At 44.6% G+C, this 20186-nt stretch overlaps 6 protein-coding genes across 7 annotated transcripts; 2 read left to right on the top strand and 4 right to left on the bottom strand.

Moving 5' to 3' along the window:
* Positions 1 to 353: 353 nt before the first annotated feature.
* On the bottom strand, positions 354 to 1553 carry LOC131265533 (aprataxin). Its single transcript, XM_058267819.1, has 3 exons — positions 1387 to 1553; positions 1102 to 1327; positions 354 to 1036 (listed from the first exon to the last, which is right to left on the bottom strand). The coding sequence occupies exons 1-3, from the start codon at positions 1546 to 1548 to the stop codon at positions 876 to 878; spliced, it is 549 nt and encodes a 182-aa protein (XP_058123802.1). The 5' UTR covers positions 1549 to 1553; the 3' UTR covers positions 354 to 875.
* A 341-nt stretch (positions 1554 to 1894) lies between these two features.
* Positions 1895 to 2713, top strand: LOC131258650 (peptide deformylase, mitochondrial-like). Its single transcript, XM_058260006.1, has 2 exons — positions 1895 to 2300; positions 2367 to 2713. The coding sequence occupies exons 1-2, from the start codon at positions 1920 to 1922 to the stop codon at positions 2679 to 2681; spliced, it is 696 nt and encodes a 231-aa protein (XP_058115989.1). The 5' UTR covers positions 1895 to 1919; the 3' UTR covers positions 2682 to 2713.
* Positions 2714 to 3673: 960 nt separating this feature from the next.
* On the bottom strand, positions 3674 to 13580 carry LOC131272130 (SH2B adapter protein 2). Its single transcript, XM_058273770.1, has 6 exons — positions 12789 to 13580; positions 12024 to 12695; positions 7061 to 7192; positions 6743 to 6979; positions 5482 to 6672; positions 3674 to 3943 (listed from the first exon to the last, which is right to left on the bottom strand). Exons 2-6 carry the CDS (start codon positions 12504 to 12506, stop codon positions 3674 to 3676), a joined length of 2313 nt encoding a protein of 770 aa, XP_058129753.1. The 5' UTR covers positions 12507 to 12695; positions 12789 to 13580.
* An 899-nt stretch (positions 13581 to 14479) lies between these two features.
* LOC131258745 (uncharacterized) lies at positions 14480 to 14936 on the bottom strand. 2 transcript variants are annotated; one of them, XM_058260123.1, is made up of 2 exons: positions 14867 to 14936; positions 14480 to 14790 (listed from the first exon to the last, which is right to left on the bottom strand). In XM_058260123.1, the coding sequence occupies exon 2, from the start codon at positions 14763 to 14765 to the stop codon at positions 14535 to 14537; it is 231 nt and encodes a 76-aa protein (XP_058116106.1). In that variant the 5' UTR covers positions 14766 to 14790; positions 14867 to 14936; the 3' UTR covers positions 14480 to 14534. The 2 variants fall into 2 exon arrangements, with proteins under 2 accessions (XP_058116106.1, XP_058116107.1); XM_058260124.1 differs by having other exon boundaries at positions 14871 to 14919.
* A 492-nt stretch (positions 14937 to 15428) lies between these two features.
* LOC131261439 (gamma-tubulin complex component 3) lies at positions 15429 to 18583 on the bottom strand. Its single transcript, XM_058263472.1, has 3 exons — positions 18453 to 18583; positions 18112 to 18296; positions 15429 to 18041 (listed from the first exon to the last, which is right to left on the bottom strand). The coding sequence occupies exons 1-3, from the start codon at positions 18535 to 18537 to the stop codon at positions 15750 to 15752; spliced, it is 2562 nt and encodes an 853-aa protein (XP_058119455.1). The 5' UTR covers positions 18538 to 18583; the 3' UTR covers positions 15429 to 15749.
* Positions 18584 to 19101: 518 nt separating this feature from the next.
* Positions 19102 to 19967, top strand: LOC131261442 (alpha-ketoglutarate-dependent dioxygenase alkB homolog 6). Its single transcript, XM_058263475.1, has 2 exons — positions 19102 to 19237; positions 19320 to 19967. Exons 1-2 carry the CDS (start codon positions 19208 to 19210, stop codon positions 19965 to 19967), a joined length of 678 nt encoding a protein of 225 aa, XP_058119458.1. The 5' UTR covers positions 19102 to 19207.
* Positions 19968 to 20186: the final 219 nt, after the last annotated feature.

Raw genomic sequence — 20186 nt, 5'->3', positions numbered from 1 at the left:
GTACTATCAACATGGTAGGCTTCATCATTGAGTTCGCGAATTAACTGGTAGGACCAATGATCTTCATCTGCATGGGCGATAATATCTGGATCCATATTGAACAAAAACTAATGTGTAATTGAATATTATATGTTCAACGACTCAACAGTAGTTCTACAGCTAGAGGTTACACCAACCGTACATTCGCGTCTAGCACTATTCTCACCAAGCGTTCCTTTCGGAATGTGCAACATGGAACATTTCGGCGGAAAGCGTACCAGGAATATTTGCTATAAAGCAAAATTCCTGGAACAGTCTCATTTTTGTTGCGTTTTGTGACTTTGTTTTATTTTCATTTGTTTAAATTAGTCTTTCTCCATCTGAGCTATCGTAATCAAATTTCAACTACATTGTTGTAAAATTAATGAATAACAATACAACTATGTTACAACATATCATGCGCATATTTTGGTGACGAAGAAGTTCTTGAATGTGCTTTGTGACAGACAATGTATGCTGATGTGCATTGCAATGTCTACCATTCAATGTAGAACCGATGTTTTATAAACTTCGCTGTGTTAATCCACAAGAAAACAGATCTAGGATTTACTGTTACAATTCTGAGACACATTGCTGCGTAACAGTAAGCTAACGACTTTCGTGCATTCTATTGATTGATGTGCGTTTAACTAAAGTTATCTTACGTTTAGATAATATCCCGATAGGTATGTGGAGCAGTTATCTTTAAAAAGTTCTCCTAGCTGATCAAATACGCTGCATTTTTGTATGGGGATGAAACAAAAGTAGCATGTTTTTGAAATCGCCAAGCGGGATTTATCCTGGCTATGAAATATTGGCACCGCGATTTTTGTCTTGCTTTTATTATGGCAATTATCTTACTCTTCTACATGTTGCTTGAGGTGTCGCTTTAATTCCTGAAAACTGATTGGTTGATAAGAACATTGATTGCATTGCAGGGGAGATTCCAACAGTTCAAGAATACATTTTTCATTCGGACGTTGTATGTGACCCTCAGCTCGAATCTTCTCGATCACGTCTGCAAAGATGAGAATGTACTTAAATTTTCCAACCACTCCCTAAATAGAGCTCAATCCTACTCACATTCATGTTTCATGAAAAAATCCGTATTGAATGCGGTCCAATGAAACCGATGCGAAAGACAGGGTGAGTGATAGTCTTTGGATATAACGTGCAAATGTAGCCGCCTCATGGAAGGTTTCATATGATATCCAAATTCGAACCGTCCAACCGGCAGTCCACTGGAGTCAGTCGCTTTCAAACCTAGATTGTACATTTCATGCAACAAACCCTCGTCTCCAGAAGATAGCTGGAATTTAAAAAGGATAATTTATTATACAAGTTGAGAATTTGGAACCAATTACCGACTTCGTACACAGAGTCTATATCCTTCCATGGAAGCACTAAGAAATGGTATATAGCCTTGGGATATTTATCTTTGATGACAACGGCTAACTCAGAGACAAACACTTGCTTTGCTACATTATTTATCGCAAAAATCAGTGCGTCCGACCAAGAATAGGATGCCATATCACCCAGCAGCGAGGAAAATATTTTGAACGAGTTGTGTAAACAAACACCGTAGGCAGACGCCCCGATGAAATAGTTATGTATTATCCAAGTACAGATGAATTGAAATACCCCACAATTAAAACTCGAAATTATAGGAAACCTATACAAAACAGGTAACTTAAAATTTTTTCATAAAGAAATAATTAAATAATGTGCTTAAATTTTTATTTTCGGAAAATACGAAAGGAAAATAACAAAAGTACGAAGGTTCATGTGTTTGTCGTGAAGAAAGAGTGAAATATTTTAAATCCGAAACGGAAACGTCACCGTTGGGATGACACTGAAATAATCAATGGAGTTCACCGGTCAATAACAAAACAAACCTTGATATGTTGGCCACACAGTTTAAAACTACTATTCGGGCATTCAGTAGTTCTGCTAGGCTGCACAAATCATTATCAAAATGGTACCAGGGCTTGTGGCAAACGAGAAAAAACGAACCCCCCTTCGACCACATCGTGCAACTGGGTGATCCAGCTTTGCGGCAGGTAGCGAACTTGATTCCGGAGAGGGAACTAAAGTCTCCGGAAGTGCAATATCTGGTGAAGCACCTCACTTCGGTGATGCGAGCGTACAAATGCGTCGGTCTAGCCGCACCACAGCTGGGTCTGCCGTTGCGTGCCTTCGTGATGGAATTTAAGGACGACCTTCGCGACCAGTACACCAAAGCCGACTATAAGCTGCGAGAGATGGAACCACTTCCGCTAACGGTAATTTAAATTTCACTGAAAAGTTTCTCAAATGTTCCATATGCACCATCTTCACTACTATTTTAGGTATTTTTAAATCCAGAAATAAAAGTACTCAACTACGACAAGCTCATACACACGGAGGCGTGCGAAAGCGTACGAGGGTATCGGGCGGACGTCGCGCGGTACCGGGAAGTGCTGGTTAAAGGGTACGATCGTCACGGAGAGCGGCAAGAGTTGAAGCTGCATGGATGGAATGCTCGTATTGCTCAGCATGAGATGGACCATCTGAACGGAATCGTTTACACCGATATCATGAACCGGAAGAGCTTTACCTGCACATGCTGGGAAGCGGTCAATGCAAAACAAGGCCGCGTGAATTTGTCGTTCGCGAAGAAATAGCTGAAACATTTAAGTAGTATGGAAATAATATATATATAGATACATATATATTTAAACAATATTTCTGTTTTTTTGTTTTGCCTTACCGCATAGCTGATATTGTTGATATTGAAAAGACCACCAAAACAGATTGAATGTTTCATATTTATTTCACCAACGAAAAGTGTATCATATTCAGAAAAAAGCAACATCCATGCCAAGAAATTATTTCTGGCAAAACGATAAACGATGGCATTTTAAAGACGAAGAGTAGATCGTGTTTAGCAATAGTGTACGTTAATCAGAGACCTTCGGTGTCAGTGGCTTCGGATAACATTGCCAAAAGACAATACCGGTGCTAGACACGCAACGTTCCTGCTCATGCTTCTCCATTACCTCGCAATCGGCTTATATGCTTCGAGTTATAGAATCTTAAGTTTTGTATTCGTTGAGGTTTTTTTTAAGACACATGAACATACCTCAATTATGTTGTGCCATATAGCAGCTTGCAGCAGCGGGTAAAAAAGAATGTGTAATAATCAGTAGAGGTCTGTTTAACCAACGGATAATTAACTATGGTAGGTTGGTTGTATGTTCTCCACGTTCAACACGTTTTCAATGATTGCTTTCGTTTGGCAAAAGAAGCTGCTACGGAAGTGGAAACATTTTGCGGGATAATGTTATGCAGTGAAGCTGTTACCATTACAAAATTAGTTCAATACTGTTGATAACGGATAAAAACATAAAACAATTGGGTTTGAATCGTTTCATAAGTGCTGCAATGATAATTGAAACGTATACATAATCTCAAAATCTGCGGCACAGTAATGATACAACAAAATTTTCAATTTCAAAGGCTGGATTACTCATAACACTTGTTAAAAATGTTACAAGCGTAAATTGCAGGGAAATGTATCAATCAATTCCGAAGCGGGCTAGAAACGGGTTCTTGTGTTGGGTAGGCTCCATCAATGATTCGGTCACGTTGAGGATGAGCGGAAGGAATCAAACGTTCAAACGTAGCTGTACTGATTATCCACTGCCCGTTGACCGTCCTCGCCCGTGCCGGTCTGCTGAGTTCCAGTACCCGAGCCTTGGCCTAAGCCACTCGTCCCGGGCTGCGGGGCCGTTGGTTGCTGCTGCTGTGCGTGAAGCAGCAGATGCTGCTGGTGCTGCTGGGAGTGGTGCAGATGGTGCGAGTTCATCTGCTCGACAGGGACCGTTTGCAGGGACAGCTCTAAATCGCACGTCTTGATCCGGACGCTTCCGTTCAGCGTGATCGCCTGCATGTAAACCGGGCAGGTTTACGTTTGTTTGTGGAAGGAGGATAATGTTAAAGCAACCGTTCATTCGGTTAAGACAATCGAGGAAGAGACAGATAGAGAGAAAGAAAGAGAGAACTAGGTAAGGTACCGTGGTAATTTGAAAAATAGTTTTTGCGACAAACGGAACATTTCAGATGTTGGCATGTTCATTGTTGTTAAAACATAATTGGTATCGTTTTGTTTAAAAGCAAACTATTGTATAAGATTGAAAGTACCGCAAAGGTATTATAAATTTGAAAAAGATTAATAAAAGAATATGCTGAGCGTAAATAATATGTTATATTCAAATTTAGGTGCATATTTTTTTTCAAATTTTGAGTCACATGCTGTATTTGAAGAACAGTACTAGGTAACACAAAATAATTATGTATTGAAGTGTCAGGCAAAAACAAATATAAACGCAGCATCAACATTGACACGAAAAACACATTTTTAGAGAGAATGTGAACGGATAGTAATGCATTATAAAAACAGTATTTTATAATATATAAATCAGAATAATGGGTCATTAAAGAACCACTATCGTTGTGGCGTTGAACGTGGGATAATAAACGTATTTGAGAGCTCATTAAAAATATATAGATTTATATAGTGTGAATTGAACCATATTGTCTACTCTATCATTCCCTTTCATCTAGCAGCGGAATGAGACATCGAACAATCAGTACAACATCAATTCGAATTTTAAACCAACCCATCCGCATTCGAACGGACGTACCAATGATCAACGGAAACGATGCAACGAAAGGAAACTATCCGGAAACGAAACCATTCGACGGAAGTAAGGTAAAAGGAGCAGAACATAATAAAGATCCGAACGGTACAACAAAAAAGACACATCGATAGTTTGGAGTATAGAATGACGAAATGATGGCTGACGATGAGGATGGTACCTAATACTACTATCATTGCAGATGCGACGAACAGCAAATTGCGAACGAAAAAAATCTAACCATCAGCAGGAGAAGGAACATATAATGTAATACAGCAAAACACAAACGTCCTTGCGGCGAACAGAGAGCAGAGAGAAAGAGAAAGAACGAAAACGCAACTGGTTGTAAGGACTTAATACGCATAACAGCAAGAGTACAATCAAGAGAACAGAGGAGTAGGCATACGGTTTGATTTTATGTCCGCGAATTTTGGTCTCGTTTTTAATCGGCTTATTATTCTTAAAAATGTACGTTTTGCTTTCGTTTGCTTGTTTGTATATATCCGAGTAGCTGTGTTTCAGTTGCCTGCGTGTTACATGTGTTTGTAAGTATGTAAGTTTTGTGTGTTTGTGTTTGTGTGTGGCCATTTGTGTGCGCATCTTGGCGTCAGAAGGTAGGGAAGAGAGGAGATTTACAATGTTATTATCGGCATCCACTCTTCTTGTTCCAGTGCCGAGCGCCGTGTGTGTGTGTGAATGTGGGTTTGCATTTCCGTTTTTTTGTATGTTTGTTTGTTTGTTTGTTTGTTTGCTTTGCAGCTTCCGTGCAGCATTAATATCTCACATGTCTCGGGCTGGTCTGGGGATTGTTGGCAGCAGAACCACCGCCCGCTGCGTTGGAGGAGGAGGTGTTGGAAGCACCGGAACCGGCCGCCCCGCTGCCGATCAAAGTGGTGGAGTAGTTGTTGCTGTTTGCGTGCTGCTGTGATTGCGATTGTTGTTGCGATTGTGCCGACGACGACGACGACTGCTGATGATGTTGCTGCTGCTGGTGCGCGATCACTTGCTGGTGTTGGGGCGTCAGCACGTACCCGGTCAGCGTGACGTCGGCAGTACCGCCTGACTCGAGCGGGATGGGGTGTTGCCGGAAGTGCTCGAGCATCTCGGTGATCGAGGGAAACCAAAGGTGCTGCACCCGGCACTGACCGAGATCGTTCAGCGTCATGCGCAGGTGTTTCGCCTTACCCTGGAAGTTGAACGTCAGCACGAACTCGCCCTTGCGCGTTTCGCTCTGGCGTACGAGGAACACGCCATGACTAGAGGTGCCGTCGCGCAGCACCAGCTGGGCGGCGTCGAAACGGGGCAGCGTACCGTGGAACCAGGGGTACTCGCGCATCATCGCCGTCAGGTCGGTGTCGGTTTCGTGGGCCTGATCGAGGTCGTTCTCGGTCAGCTCGAAGGTGCTCGAGGACGATATCCGGTCGTCGGGTCGCCGCGGGGGCAGGTCGGGTGCGTTCACCATACTCGGCCCGGTTTGGCCGGAAGCAGTGTTTCCGGTGCCTGTGCCACCCATCGGGCCCGGCGTTCCGGCTGACGACAGCGATGCCGTTGCTCCGGGGCCACCCGGTGGCGTCGCGTTGGCTGCCGAAGCGGACTGGCTTAAGCTAAGGTTGTTCACGTCCGTCGTCAATGACGACATTCCTCCTCCACCTGCACCACCTCCTCCTCCCCCAGCACCGATCCCTCCAACAGTGCCTCCACCGCCAACGCCACCACCATGGGACATCGAGGTACTGAGGCTGGTGTTCAAATCTGCGGCCGTCGATTCGGCAGCGCCCGAGCTTGTCTGTGTGCTACGCATGCAGTAGCGTATCGTGGCCAGCCAGCTGCGCATGTCGTCCGTGTCGCGCGCTTCTATGACGTACTCCATGTTGTTGCCCGCCTTCAGCACGAACGTGTTCTCGTGGTCCGGCATCTCCAGGGCGGTCGTTTCGCGCGCTTCCGTTATAAGAAAGCAGAATACGCCGCTTCGAGGCTACAACGCGCAAGACGGTAAACGGTTTAGGAAAAGTTGAAACCAGTCATGATCCTACTTCAAAGCATACCTTTTGAGACTTTGGTGGCGAGTAGAACTCCAGCATGTATCCTGAGACCGTTTTCACTAGCACCAGCTTGCATTTTTCCCACTTCTGCGAGCCGGACGGCTGGTCGAGATTCTCCGGCGACAGATAGTTGACCGTGCCCTCCTTCCGGCACTCGACCACGATCTTGGCGAGTTTGGTTTTGTTCGCCCGCCTATCCGACAGCTCCACCTCGTCGGAGTGCTGCTTGTGAAAAAATGCCTACAAAGAGATACTTTCCGTCAGGCACGCCGGACACTTTCGCGCAACGGGGGGAAACCAGTAAATTGGGGGGATGCTCACATGAATTACCTTGCCCTTGCGCAGCCCCTTGAACGATAATCGTCGGAAGAACGGTTTGTGGTTGGTTTTTGGCGAATCGGTATCTTCGGAGTAGTCACTCTCCTCTGGCAGCGTGGCAGAACCATTTCCAGTCTGGGGGGGAATGGAAAGAAATAAGTGAGGTTTTAGATTTGTTTTCGGAACCATACAGCTCAGATGACCGTTTTCTGATATTCAATACAAAGAAACAGGTAACATTCGCGATGTTTTTTTCTGTATTGTGACAGATTTGGATTTGGTATTTTTTATTAGATAATTTCAATAATATAGAAATCGATATTCAAGAATAGAATATGTGAGTAAGTTCCATTGGGGGAAAAAATGTTATTGTTAAAATAATTGTTATTCTAATGCAGAATCGAAAGGACTTTTATGGGTTGAAAGATGTAGGAAAAGTATTTATGGACGTTATTGTGAAAAAACCTTCAACGTTTAGACATTTTTCACCCATTTTAGCAATTAGCTAAAACCATGAAAATAGTTTATGTAAAGTTAATATTCGCGTCACTAGCTTGCCCTCCATAAAGTACATGTTCGCGGTTTGTTACGCATCAATGGTTTTGAAAACATACGTTACATGGGTTACATTGCCTAGCGGCATTCGAAAAGCGTCTTTGGTCATGCTCCCGACGGACGCCAAGCCCCACCCCTCCACTCCAGACTGCATATGAACCGTAATTGATAACACGAGTGGTAATCGGCAAAATCCTACATCCCCCCCACCCGACCTATCAAAAGTCAGCCAATAAAATAATCAGATCCAATTTATTTCATCTATTCGTGACACGGCATGCTGCCGTGCCGACTAGTCAGGGACGGCGCGAAGCGATAGATTAAGACAAGTAAACGCGCCAATGGCGTTTCGGAATGGAATCAATTGGCACCGTCGAACACGAATCAAACGATTTGAAGAAAATAGATTTCCGCTTGCCCGAGCTTACGAATTTGCAACGAATAAGTTTCCTCGCGCGGTTATGACAAACAAAAAAAAAGTGAGGGAACTGTACCAAACCCATGTTAATATGTAAGAGAAAAACACGTCTCTCTAACACATTATCGGCTATAATTGATTTCGAATGTCCATCGAATATGATACGGTGCGATCAGCCACACTATCCTAGTGCCATAAATGGATCGCTACCCCCGAATACCCCTGAATGGGTCGCTGAAAATTCGACCGGAAACATTCGGCCGAGACGCCGACGGGTGGGGGGCGCGGGTGGTCGATGGAATGACCGGCCGTGCGGCTTATGCGTTCCAACAATAGATACAATCAAAACAGTGCTCTGTCCACCGAAATCAGAACACACCGCTGTGATGGCAAGTTTACCGCCTCCCGGACAAATTGATCGTGTTTATCGTCCCACCAGCGTGCGGTACGATGCGCGATCACGTCTTCGGTTCGGTCCATTTCGGGCCATGCTTGAGCCGTGTATTTCTATTTTGTGTTTTGTTTTTGCGTTTCGGAACACGTCGAACGTAACGAGGTAGGCGCCAATGGGTTAAGTTCATCATCAATCTGGCAACCGTGCGTCGAGGGTGCCGGGTGAGGTGGTGCTGTCCATTCCAATCCGGACTCCACCGGAGCGTGTCCAGCAGCATGCTGGAGGGCCGTGCAGCATTTCTCAGCAGCAGGGTGTGGGAAATCGATGGATGTGGTTTTCAACTAGCCATCATGCTGACACATTAAAACCCCATTCACAACTCACACACCAACACAACAAGAGCCGTTGATTATGCTGGAGATTGCCTGGAGGGGGCGGGAGAGAAAGCCAGTTGGATCGCATGCACAGCCAGAGTCGACGTGCGGAATTTATGAATGAAAATGATTCTAAGCGACTACCGTTGGCGTTGGCGTTGGCGCACTCGAACCAGACGGCGACAGCCAGCAGGGTTGCGGTGAACACCGGCCACCACCGCATGCCAAGGCCAATGACAACATGATGCCGGTCCCACGGCGCGGAATCTAGGAAGCGGGGGCAGATGGAACAGGCAGGCCGTGTTGCATGCCAACACGCACCACCGCGTGTGTTATGGGCGCACCTCATTCGATTCCGGTAAGTCCTCGTCGGTGCGGTCGGGGATGGGCTTGTCTGTTTTTTTCTCCATTTCTTTACGGCTACGAGAAACAACTCCACCAGTCGCAATGGGGACACATTTTTGGTTGGGTGCATGGAACGTCCGAATCTAAATAAGTTAGCTCATATTTCGGGCCGAGGTTTCACTCGCGAGCCGCTATTTCAGTGGTTCTCAAATAACTTGTTCAATATATGGCTATGATCCTTAAAAAGCAACAAGCGTTATCAAAATATGCAGATGTGCTCTCTACATATACCAGGCGGACGGTTAGTTATCGTAAATGATTAACGTAGCTCTCGTTATCGTAAATGATTAACGAAGAATGGAAGAAACATCAGGTGATGATCAGGTGAGTTTAGCAATTTGTATGTGCATTTTCAGTTTTCATTAGAGATAGTAGGAAAACGAACGGTATTTGGTAAAGAATGGACCAACGCATATTTTCCGCGCGCAAAACATGACCGTTATTATCCAAGGTGTTCTACACTACACTTGTCACTCTTATTTTTCTGTACCCGTTTTAACGTTTGGACATTGGAGGACATTGAATCTGTCTTTTCGTGTGATTTTTAACAAATATAATTTCTAGAACATGCATTAAAATTAACATTTGTGTAACATACGAGTACCATACAAGTACGAAAACAGGGAAAGGGCCCAAACAATTTAAAATAAGTGTCAAAAAAAAAAGGTGTAACCGGAAACTCACTGAAACTGACGTTTATATTTTGTAAATTCTAATCGGATCACCATCACGCGATAGCTATCATAGCGGTAGATCCTAGCAGGCTATGAATACTTGACCCGTTTGGTGTCTCAAGTTGTATGTTTATGGGTCACTAGATGATATGTAAAACGCTGTAATACTAGGCAGACATTGGAAACCAAAGCAGTATACTTTGCAGAGATCAACTATCATTATGCTGCGGATTGCATGAAATAAGGGCACAGTGTTGCAATTTAAATTACTCTCAAAATCCACACAGGATGGATTATTGAGAAGCGCTGTACGGCCCTCATCGTGTGCAGCTAAGTGTCTCGTTCGTATCGTTTCGCTCGTATTTATTATGCTGCTGATGGTGGTGCAGTGAAGGATCTAAATCAATTTAGCAATGATGCAGCAGCAGCAGCAATAGCAACAGCAGGTATCACACGTTCCTACTTTGCGTACAGCCTTGCTTTAGACATGAGGTGGCACACATGGACGCTGATAAGGGAACACCAAAATAGCCAACATATTTAGGGTCCTCCTCTCATGCTTTGGAGGGTATGTTTTCCCGACTGTGGTAGATTCTCTATCTTAGCGGATTTTGTTGCTCACCAAATATGAAAAGAGACGAGAGTAAGTTATGGTGTTTTTATTGGTTTGATAACCGTGCCGTCAAAGTTACATCCGGTCAATATAAAGTTTTAGTTTTTCAACAATTATCAAAAAGTGGAAATTTCTTTTTGGCAAACATATTTTTAAAAAAAGCATGTGTGTTCATTTTCTTAAACGGTTAACCAATAAGTCTACCACCTTCTTTCACTCCACTGATGGATTGTTTTGTGTTTTTGCAAGCATGTACAAAATCTATTTTTTACGCTACGTTCATATGCTAATTAAGTACCGTGGTCGCCAGGAAAGTTTAGATCCTTAGCTAGCCATCTTCCAGATGGTCTATTAATGGAAAATTCCCAGCACAAAGAACCACACTACTGACACCACTATTGCACGTTGGGACGTGTCGTTGACTTTTCTCTAGAGTAGAGAAACATCAGGACCAGGACGCGCCCAAGAAACCACCAACATGGGAATTGCGTAGGATGCACAGGGAACGAAAAACTCCACAATCACTCGTCGATGGAGAGCTTTGCTCCAAAATGTTATGAATGAACTACGGGGCCATTGCAGATGTTGGGTGGCGCTTGCTGACGTCGCCAGCTTTGCAATGTGTTTAGTTCTTCCCCATCACCCTCCGAACGACCCCCCGACGTTATTGATAAAGGTTTATGTTTGTTATTTTTATTATAACACAGTACGGCGAATGGCCATAAAAAAGTGCTCGGAGTAAGGTGTTCAAGTGTTTTCATTGAACAACGGAAGATTATTTAAAAAAATAAAACAGTTACCCTTTGCCTGTATCGTAAAGGGGTTTTTACTATCCACTGAACATTATAATGGAACAGTTCTGTTGGCAAAGAATCATAATCGACCAGATCCACTTTTAACTTGTTAAATACGTATGGACATGAAGGTTGTGCTGGAAAAAGGCATCATTGCTGGTTTAGTAAAAAAAAGCAAAAGGAATTTAGATGTAATTGGATGAACCGGGCTATTCAATGTTAAAATATGCTTCTGATTAACATCCGAACCGAAGGACCGGTGAGAACCAAAAAAATGAATAAAATCATGAATCCATTAATATCATCTCTGGGTTGTTTTGATGCGTTTTGCGGAGTTGTATAATAACTTATCATGCAATTTAACGTTTACGATTCAAATTGATAGCGATATTCGTAGGATAGGATTTTATAACACAAAATGGAATAAGGTCTTCCCAGGTCGAACTAAAATCTGATTATTTTCTTTGTGTAATATGTAGTTACTATTTCCAGCATCATGTTCTTTCCGTTGTAAAATCACCGGGCTGTGTTTTCGTTTCATATACCATAATTCCGTCTCGCAATGATAAGCGGATACCTTTCACTTTGCTCAACGCCGTAGGCTGTTATCTGAACTAGCTTTCTCCCGTATCCGTACAACGGCACGAATCGGTAACAGTTCTCGAAGAATTTTACCATTTTCGTCCACGTCCGGTGCTTATCGCTAACAAGGATACCCTGCAAAACTTAAAGGACCCACCTTAGGTTGCGTTTTCCGGCGTTGAAACTCCTCCTCGAAGCGCGCCTCGAAGCAGTGGACGAAGCGGCGCATGAAGTCCCGGTGCGAAATGGCATGGCGCGCCAGTTCCGGCAGGGTTGTGTTGACGTAATTCACGCACGCCCGGGCAAAGTCCGCTGCGGCCGCCCGTGCGTGACGCTCGCAAAATTCCGTCCACGTTCCCACCGTCGACGTTGTGGTTGTCGCCAGCGGCGACGCCGTCATCATCGACGTCGCTGCCATTGATCCGCTCGATCCAACGGTAGTACCGCTGTTTCCCCCTAGGCCGCCGCCCTCTCCACCCTCATCACCTGCAGCACCACTTCCTACGTTCAAGGCGTTACCGGTATGCGACCCGTTGCCTCCGCCGGATACTTGATGCTGCTGTTGTTGTTGTTGTTGTTGTTGTTGTTGTTGAACTGTCACACTGCAAAAACTTTGATCACCATCTGTCAGATTGGCCATGATTTTTGTTTATTTCTCTCCCGTATCGCTCTCCCTCTGTCTCTCTCTCTCTGTTTCCTACACTTGTTTTCTCTTTTTGCTTTCCTTATTCCTCTCTTCCACTCACGGCCCTACGCACCCCGCGTGGGCTGACCAATTCCACACCCTTTTGCCTGGTGCTGATGCTGCTGCGGGCAATCTATATCTCTGCTGGAGATTTGTAGCGGACAAACTGTAGCTCGGATCCCCCCGGAATGGAACAGAGTATGTTGTAACCTGCGCTGGTCTACACTATCTGCTCACCTTCACCTCACCATTGTAATGACGCGCCTGTTCTCGTGATTTACGGTATCGCGACACACTTGCAGCTGAGTATATTTATCAGTGCCAGCACTTTTTAAGTATGGTGCACGTTCGCACACAGCAACGTACAATACGATGTAGCGGCGGTGGCGGCGGTGGCGGCGGCACCAGCATCTTCGTCGTTACGCATTACCAGTAGTAGCGCAGTGACAGCGGCCAGTCTACACTGCGGTACTCGCGCTGGAAACCGCGTCGAGCTGTCGGGTGTTTTGCGGGCGCAGCGGGGGCATCCGTATCAGCATTCCTTTTTTCTCATCAATAAACGCACACGTCAGGTGTAGCCCGATCGCCTTGATAGACACGGTAGATTTATCTTAGCGATCGATGCTAACAGCTGTGACGTTTAATAATTGTTCAATCGCAAAAAGGAAACTTTCTTCTTTGTAAATCGTAGCACTTTTCTAACACACCTACCACCATCGGGCGGGGAGTTGCAATAACAACGTCTCGACCGCAGCGCAATAGGGCGAACTTTACCCCCACCAATGGACTCCACGATAAGAAAATAACACCGTCACCATTATTATCACCGACACATGCACTTGATCCCTGCTGGCTAAGCCGCTTCACTTTTGCTGCACTTGGACCGCCCCATCCGCCGCTGACGGTACGGAAATAAAACAGCACCCAAATCTACCTGCAGCGGAGCCCGACGATTTTCACATTCACAAGCACAGAGGAATTAGGTTCGCTGGTAGTTCAGCAGCTGCTTTTCCTGCGTCGCAAGCGAAGGATGGAATATTATGTCGCTATATTCGCACGACCCACGTTCCGTATAATCACGACAAACCGTGGCAGTCTACCAGGACTGCGGAGATATTTCACAATGTTTTCTGCAACCAAAACAGAACACGGATCTGAAGACCGTGGCGACGCGCGACCGGGAACGCAGTAAAAACCAAGATCACACTCCGAGGTAGCTTTATTTGAGGCGAAGTGACATTTTACTACGTTTGACACATCAATACCACTGGTGCTCTGGTGCTAGTTCTGTGTATATATCTTGGGGGATTTTGTTGAATCCTCATATTGAAAAGATTGGCTATGTTTTCATATCAGGCTCTCGGAAAAAATCAAAATCAGTCAGTTATCACCTTTATGAAGTGATGAGCACTTAAAACATGTTTTACCAATTTTTTTCATGAATCCGTTGAGTAGAGCTACCTCCGGATATTTAAGTTACCTCGATATGTATCAGCCGTGGTTTGGTCAAACTTTGGCGGCTGGAAAGCTCTCTTGCCCAACCTAAGGAAAATGTCATATTAGTGGTTTGTTTTTATTTTCTACTTCGCATTTATACAATCAGCAATGTCTACTCCGGCTGGAACGGCCCTGCGGTTTCCGGTTATCTTTGGAAGCATTTTACTGGGATTCGGTGTAGCTTTCTTCAATCGGTAAAGCAAGCATATTAGTTGAAGCAAATGGGAAGTTGCTAATTTCGAAACCTTTTCTTCCATTCCAGAGAAAAGTTTATGACAGGGCTTGAAGAAGAGCGGGATCGGCTGAACAAAGAGGATCTGGTTGGGAAACAGGAGCTCCTGGACAAAATTAAGAGTGTCAAGAAAGCCCGCATGCAATAACTTAGCCGAAGCTAGTCATAACTGAAACAATAAAAGTAATTACAACAATGGTTTTACATCAGTAAACACAATTTATTACATCTAGCCAGCCGATTGGTTTTGGTTTTTAATCCTTGCGAATGTGCGCCGCTCTCGGATCGTCAGGACGCATCACAACGTACGTTAGTTTATAACGACGGTTATCGGCATTCTTGCGGTAGTAGTTGGTCAATCCGACGGCGCTGAGGCCGATACCGATCAGGGCAATCACGGACGAGCCGACCACTTCGGGGATTTCGTTCCATCCTCGTTTGAACAGTGCCGTGAGACCTCGGCTGGCCTGCGATGATGCTGCCATTTCAGCGATGGGTGAAACTGAGTATCTGTGCGGAACGGAATGTAAAATTAATCACAACCGTAGTGTTTTCTCCCAAAAAATATCTCTTTAACAAGCTGTACCAACAGTTCACGTAATCGTGTTTTTCTTTTCACGGCTGCAAAGGAGCTTTGGATATCATAGCTGTCAAAGTGACAGCATCACTCCTTAAGCCGCGGCTACACAGAAGCTATCGTGTCTTCAGAACGATTTGACATTTCCGCTACATAAGGTATTTATACGTTTATTAGCAGTCGTTAAGCTTCCCTTAAATTTATATTTTTATTTGATAATAGTTTTTAACTTCCAGAAATGAACTGAAATTACATAATAACGAGTTAGTGTATGCTGTATGCTAAAGTAATCAATTGAAGCTCAGCAAAGTATTTGACCTAGCACAAACTAGCGTAAAGCATGAGAAACTTCGCAGTAGTACTCGACGGTTCCCGATGGAAACTACGATTTCACAGTGAAGGCGAATTTATGATCGGAAGCATGAATTCAGACATGAGGGCATGATAAACTCAGCGTAAAAATTGATTTGTTCAAAGGAAAGACCCAGTTCATTCAATTACTTACCTTATACCACATATTGAATAAAAATCGAAAGATGCTGTTATGAAATTAAATGGCATCCTATTTGTCATGAGAATTAATTGATCATCTTTATTGCATGATAATACTTGTAAAACAGTGAACGCTCTTTTTAAAACTTGGCACAAGCACATTTTTCCGGGTCTAGTAATAACATGAAACGGGTGTGGAACTAACAAAAACGACAATCGTCTACATGACATCGCAACAGTTGTAATACCCTGGCAAGTGTGGCCCATTTTCAACGAACATAGAAAATTTAGATTGTTGTTGAGTTAAAACTAGAAGCGAGACCTGATCAGCTAATGTCGAAATAGTCTGCTTAGTTAAATCGTCCTGCGATCGCTCCTGCTCGACAGGACTGGCGCGGGATCATTGGCGGCTAAAGTTTCCCGCCATACTTTTTCGCATGTGCTGGAAGGTGAGCGGTAAACTTAATCGTTCGTCCCGATGCTTGTAGTACTCATTGTAATCCAATCGCATACACAGCTGCGGCAACGATTCGGTCGACGATATTGCCAGATTATACAGAAATTGGCTCACCGAAGTCTCGTACTCTATACCGATCATGCTGAGCGCCTTCTGGCACTTCATTAGTTGGTGTTCAAAGATTTGAATTTCTTCGTCGCGTTCAAGTGTCCGTTCGGCCGTTACACCGTAGTTCCCCGTCGCTTCGCTCGCTTTTATCTCATCCTCAAAGGCTTTCAGTGAGTCCATCTCACGATTGCACAGTTTGTAGAAATTCGACTGCCATTCGTCCAGCTTGTGTACGGAGCTAAATATGAGCTCCAAGGATCTGGTGTACATGTGGGTCGATTTGTCCAGGAAGATGCCAACAAATATTCGCTGGAGAAATTTTTCGTGCGCTTCGAGTACATCATCCAGACCCTTCGCCTGTTGGACACAGGCACTGAACTGCTCCCAGGAACACTCAATGACCTCGAAAAGTATATAGTAGTGCATTTGCGTGATAATGTTGATCATTTTCGAGCAGAGTGTCTGAAGGTGCTGCTTCACGATGCTTATTTTACTAGCAATCGGTTTGTAGCAGCGTGTGCTCAGCATATGATTGCGCCAGATACCGTACAAGATGAATTCGAACCGTTTCATGTTCCACAGGTGCTTGAACAGCGCCCGGTACGTGCATTGCACCGGCTGGAAGATGGTCACCAAGGGCCCCCGAACCTTATACGTCAGACAGAACACATCCCAACCGGTGTCACCTTCGCACGGCGATAGGAAATAAACGTCCAGATTGTTCAGCACCTCCGGCTCGTCCTGTTCCGGTCCTGCCGAGGTTCGCACAGCTTCCGCGACGATCGAAAACAGGTTCTGCTGGTGGATTTCTTTTGCCGGACGATCCAGTTGCTGTTTAAGCTTTTCCATAAGCACGTCGGCAAAGTGACCGTACCCGAGCAGCAGATAACCTCGTATTGCTTTCAGATGTTCGAACAGCTTGTGCGGTCCCAACACAATATCCAGCACGCGTTTGGACGTTTTCAAATACACACTATCGATCAAAATGTGCAGCTCGGTGTTGTTGTGAGGGCTGTAGAGGTAGTCCAACCGCTCGTTGAGGCATTTCTTCAGATCCGTCCGCTCGGGCACTTGAGATCGGTCTTTGCAAGTCTCGCGTAGAAAGTTGATGCTTTTTCCAATCACTAGTATCTGCTTTGCGAACGTGTCCGATATGAAGGAGGGTACCATGGGTTTGCGCAAACGAAATGCTTCGTGCCACAGCTGGTTGTGGGAAACGTCCGTCAGCTCCTCGATGAAGAACTCACAGTGTGGATCTACAATTTTTCCATCGGTAAGCCACTGCGTCAACATCTGCTGCAAGGGTATGCATGCGGATTGCAATAGCTGTCTCGATATCGTGCGCACCATTGGATCGCCGTGCCAGATAAACTTATGCACTGCCGACGCTAGCGCTCCACCTTTCACCTCACGGCATGCCTCCGAAATTACCGCCAGCCACTGTAAACGCTCCATCGGCTCCAATAGCCACACCATCGTGCGCGTCAACGTCATCCGGTCAGTACTGTCCCCAGATTGGCGTTGACGATCCAGGTGTTCCTGCAGGTTCGCGATCAATCCGTAATAGTTGGTCAGCTCCTTTTGCAGCGCGGTAATGTAACCTTGACCGAAGTTTCCCATCAGATACGAGTCGCTGCTTGGATTCGTAAACGTAGACACCTTGTTGTAGAAATATCCAACCTCTGCTAGACGCAACAACATTCCTGCATCGCATGCATCCAGATTCCGACACTGAACGTGGTCCAACTTGAATTCACCCGTCACAACGTTCTTTCGAAGGTACTTCACCTTAAAGCCCGTGCACGCATAGATGACGTCCTGAATAAGTTGATCTTCCAGCTCGTTGCGATCGGCAATTTGCGGCGGACCCTCGTCCATCGTGAACACTTTAGTATCAAAAAGACTTCCGGTAGAGCCGGCAGCCGGGGCGCTATTTCCTCCGGCCAATGACATCATCACACGTTGACTTCCGCTGCTCCCGGCAGCGGAATTAATGCTTAGCTTCGTGAGCGCACTGCCAACATCATTACGGAGGTCTATCTGTAGCCCACTAGCACTAGCAGTTTTGTCCGAATCAGCAATGTTGAGCAAAAACTCCAATATTGGTGTCCTCTCCTTGCTTTCCATCTGCAATGAATGCATCAATTTTCAATTGTAGACATTTCCAAATAGATCGTATGGTGGAAGTTTTAGATACCATTGAAACAAGCTCTTCGTACAAGCCATTAAAGATGTTCGTAGCAGCTTGGCTCTTGGATGACAATCGACTGTTTATACGGGCCATTATCGTCGACTCGTTCGCAGCCAGCGATGAGCTGCCATAGTACGCAATCGAGTTCGGTTTGGTGGCAATGAGCTGAGTGGCTGCTTTCAGGACAGCATCTATGAAAACGTGAAGCAGATTAAAAAGAAACAGCACCAAAATGTTAAAAGAACAACGAAACGAAACAGATGCGCAGCAAGGATGCAAGAGGTAACCGGCCAAGCGCTGGATGTGGGGCGGCGTCCGTGGATAATGACCAGCGGTTTACTACTTACTGCAATGTTCTCCGGCGAGATCTACGCACAGTGCCTTCAGCAACTCATAGATGACCGGAAAATTTGGCTGATTGTTTCGGCTCATTGTGATATCGATCGCATTATCAGCGTTCTTTTCACTTCTACAAACGGTTTTGATGGCGCCCGCGGCAATGATGCAAAGTTACACGGATGACAGTTGTTGACAAATCATAGGCTAATGCTGGTACACACATGTCGCACAACTTGACGTATACAAATCGTTGAAAGCTTCTTGCAAATATGGGAAATTTTACTAAAACCTTAAAAATATAAAAAGAAATGTATGGTTTGATAGCAACTCTACGTTGTTTTACCAGAAATTAATGTATCCAAAGTCATATTTTCGTCCTGACCGTTCGTATTGCGAATATCTAGATTCTGCGACGTTCGTACAGACTGCTACTTTTACAAGGGTTGTTTTTTTTATTAGGCAAAGATTACACGACACACGGTTCTCAAGAAAAATTAGAAGCAAGTAGCAATTGTAAGTGATAAATTTTTAGCGTAGTTTAAATTTCGCCGACAGGTGTGAACCACGTTTTGGTCTATTTGAGAAAATCTGTAAGTTTTGGTTGACATACGAACCAGCTGACAGCATAAGTGCTGTGATTGTTTGTTTTCGACTAATCATTGCTGCTACAAATTAATTTGAAGATCAAAGTTTGCGATAGAGATTACTTCAAGATCGTCAATCGTTTGATCAATAGAAGTTGTAGAGGGAATAGTGAAATAAAATGAATTGGAAAGAACATGAAGTGCCAAATGTGGGTCATCAAAGATCGTACACAAACCGCATACACTCGTAAGCTACAATCTACATTCAATACTCATTTTATTTCATTTCAGTGCCCAGCGAGTGTTTACTATGTGCCAAATTTCATATCAGAAGAAGACGAGGCTTCTATCCTGCAATCTATCTCTAAAACACCCAAACCACGCTGGACGCAGTTATCCAATAGACGATTGATTAACTATGGCGGTATCCCACATCCGAAAGGCATGATTGCGGAAGATATGCCGGTTTGGCTCACTCAATACGTTCAGCGCATCAATCAGTTGAACGTGTTTGATCAAGGAATAAACGCAAATCATGTTCTCGTGAACGAGTATTTGCCGGGCCAAGGCATCATGCCCCATCTCGATGGGCCCCTGTTTTATCCCGTCATAGCAACGATATCATGTGGATCGCACACGGTTTTAGAATACGACAGGCAACTTGAAACGGGACCTGCTGACAACACATCCCTTGTTCGAGAAAGTGTAGCTAAAATGTTACTCGAACCCCGCAGCCTGTTGGTTGTTAAAGACGATATGTACCACACATACTTTCATTCGATTAAGGAACTAGAGCAGGACGTGGTCGATTCTACAATCACAAACCTTTCTCTACTCTGCAAAGCGAAGTTGAATGATGTATTACTTCGAGGAACGAGAATATCCTTGACGATTCGGCATGTCCCTAAAACGACTAAAATGAAAATAAAAATATTTTAAGTTTTTTGTTTTATTTGACTAATTTCGTTATTGCTTCAAAATAAATGATATCAGTCTATCGACAAAAGAATACTCCCTATTTCCACCGATTTTCTTCGTTTGTGCCGGAAATACATGGAGCGCGTGATAAACTAAATTGTCTCATATACCAAGGTGTATACGTGACACGGAGTCGTCGGTGTGCCTCTTCAACCGGTTTAAATCGGTTATCCCTACCAG

Source organism: Anopheles coustani, chromosome 3, assembly GCF_943734705.1.
Source record: "Anopheles coustani chromosome 3, idAnoCousDA_361_x.2, whole genome shotgun sequence".
NCBI lineage: Eukaryota > Metazoa > Arthropoda > Insecta > Diptera > Culicidae > Anopheles > Anopheles coustani.
Note: the sequence above shows the minus strand (reverse complement) of the source record. Positions and strands in the feature narration are given on the sequence as shown.

What these genes read in the sequence shown, in the direction of transcription:
- LOC131265533 (XM_058267819.1), bottom strand. Translation starts at nt 1,548, where the DNA reads ATGGCATCCTATTCTTGGTCGGACGCACTGATTTTTGCGATAAATAAT. An exon ending in ATATAGACTCTGTGTACGAA is followed by an intron (nt 1,328 to 1,386) that starts GTCGGTAATTGG and finishes TTTAAATTCCAG; the next exon opens with CTATCTTCTGGAGACGAGGG. An exon ending in TTTTTTCATGAAACATGAAT is followed by an intron (nt 1,037 to 1,101) that starts GTGAGTAGGATT and finishes TCATCTTTGCAG; the next exon opens with ACGTGATCGAGAAGATTCGA.
- LOC131258650 (XM_058260006.1), top strand. Translation starts at nt 1,920, where the DNA reads ATGTTGGCCACACAGTTTAAAACTACTATTCGGGCATTCAGTAGTTCT. An exon ending in TGGAACCACTTCCGCTAACG is followed by an intron (nt 2,301 to 2,366) that starts GTAATTTAAATT and finishes CTACTATTTTAG; the next exon opens with GTATTTTTAAATCCAGAAAT.
- LOC131272130 (XM_058273770.1), bottom strand. Translation starts at nt 12,506, where the DNA reads ATGGCCAATCTGACAGATGGTGATCAAAGTTTTTGCAGTGTGACAGTT. An exon ending in CGCCACCAAAGTCTCAAAAG is followed by an intron (nt 6,673 to 6,742) that starts GTATGCTTTGAA and finishes TGCGCGTTGTAG; the next exon opens with CCTCGAAGCGGCGTATTCTG. An exon ending in CCCAGACCAGCCCGAGACAT is followed by an intron (nt 3,944 to 5,481) that starts GTGAGATATTAA and finishes GTTTACATGCAG; the next exon opens with GCGATCACGCTGAACGGAAG.
- LOC131258745 (XM_058260123.1), bottom strand. Translation starts at nt 14,765, where the DNA reads ATGGCAGCATCATCGCAGGCCAGCCGAGGTCTCACGGCACTGTTCAAA.
- LOC131261439 (XM_058263472.1), bottom strand. Translation starts at nt 18,537, where the DNA reads ATGAGCCGAAACAATCAGCCAAATTTTCCGGTCATCTATGAGTTGCTG. An exon ending in TCTCGCCGGAGAACATTGCA is followed by an intron (nt 18,297 to 18,452) that starts GTAAGTAGTAAA and finishes ACGTTTTCATAG; the next exon opens with ATGCTGTCCTGAAAGCAGCC. An exon ending in ACGAAGAGCTTGTTTCAATG is followed by an intron (nt 18,042 to 18,111) that starts GTATCTAAAACT and finishes CATTCATTGCAG; the next exon opens with ATGGAAAGCAAGGAGAGGAC.
- LOC131261442 (XM_058263475.1), top strand. Translation starts at nt 19,208, where the DNA reads ATGAATTGGAAAGAACATGAAGTGCCAAAT. An exon ending in AAGAACATGAAGTGCCAAAT is followed by an intron (nt 19,238 to 19,319) that starts GTGGGTCATCAA and finishes ATTTCATTTCAG; the next exon opens with TGCCCAGCGAGTGTTTACTA.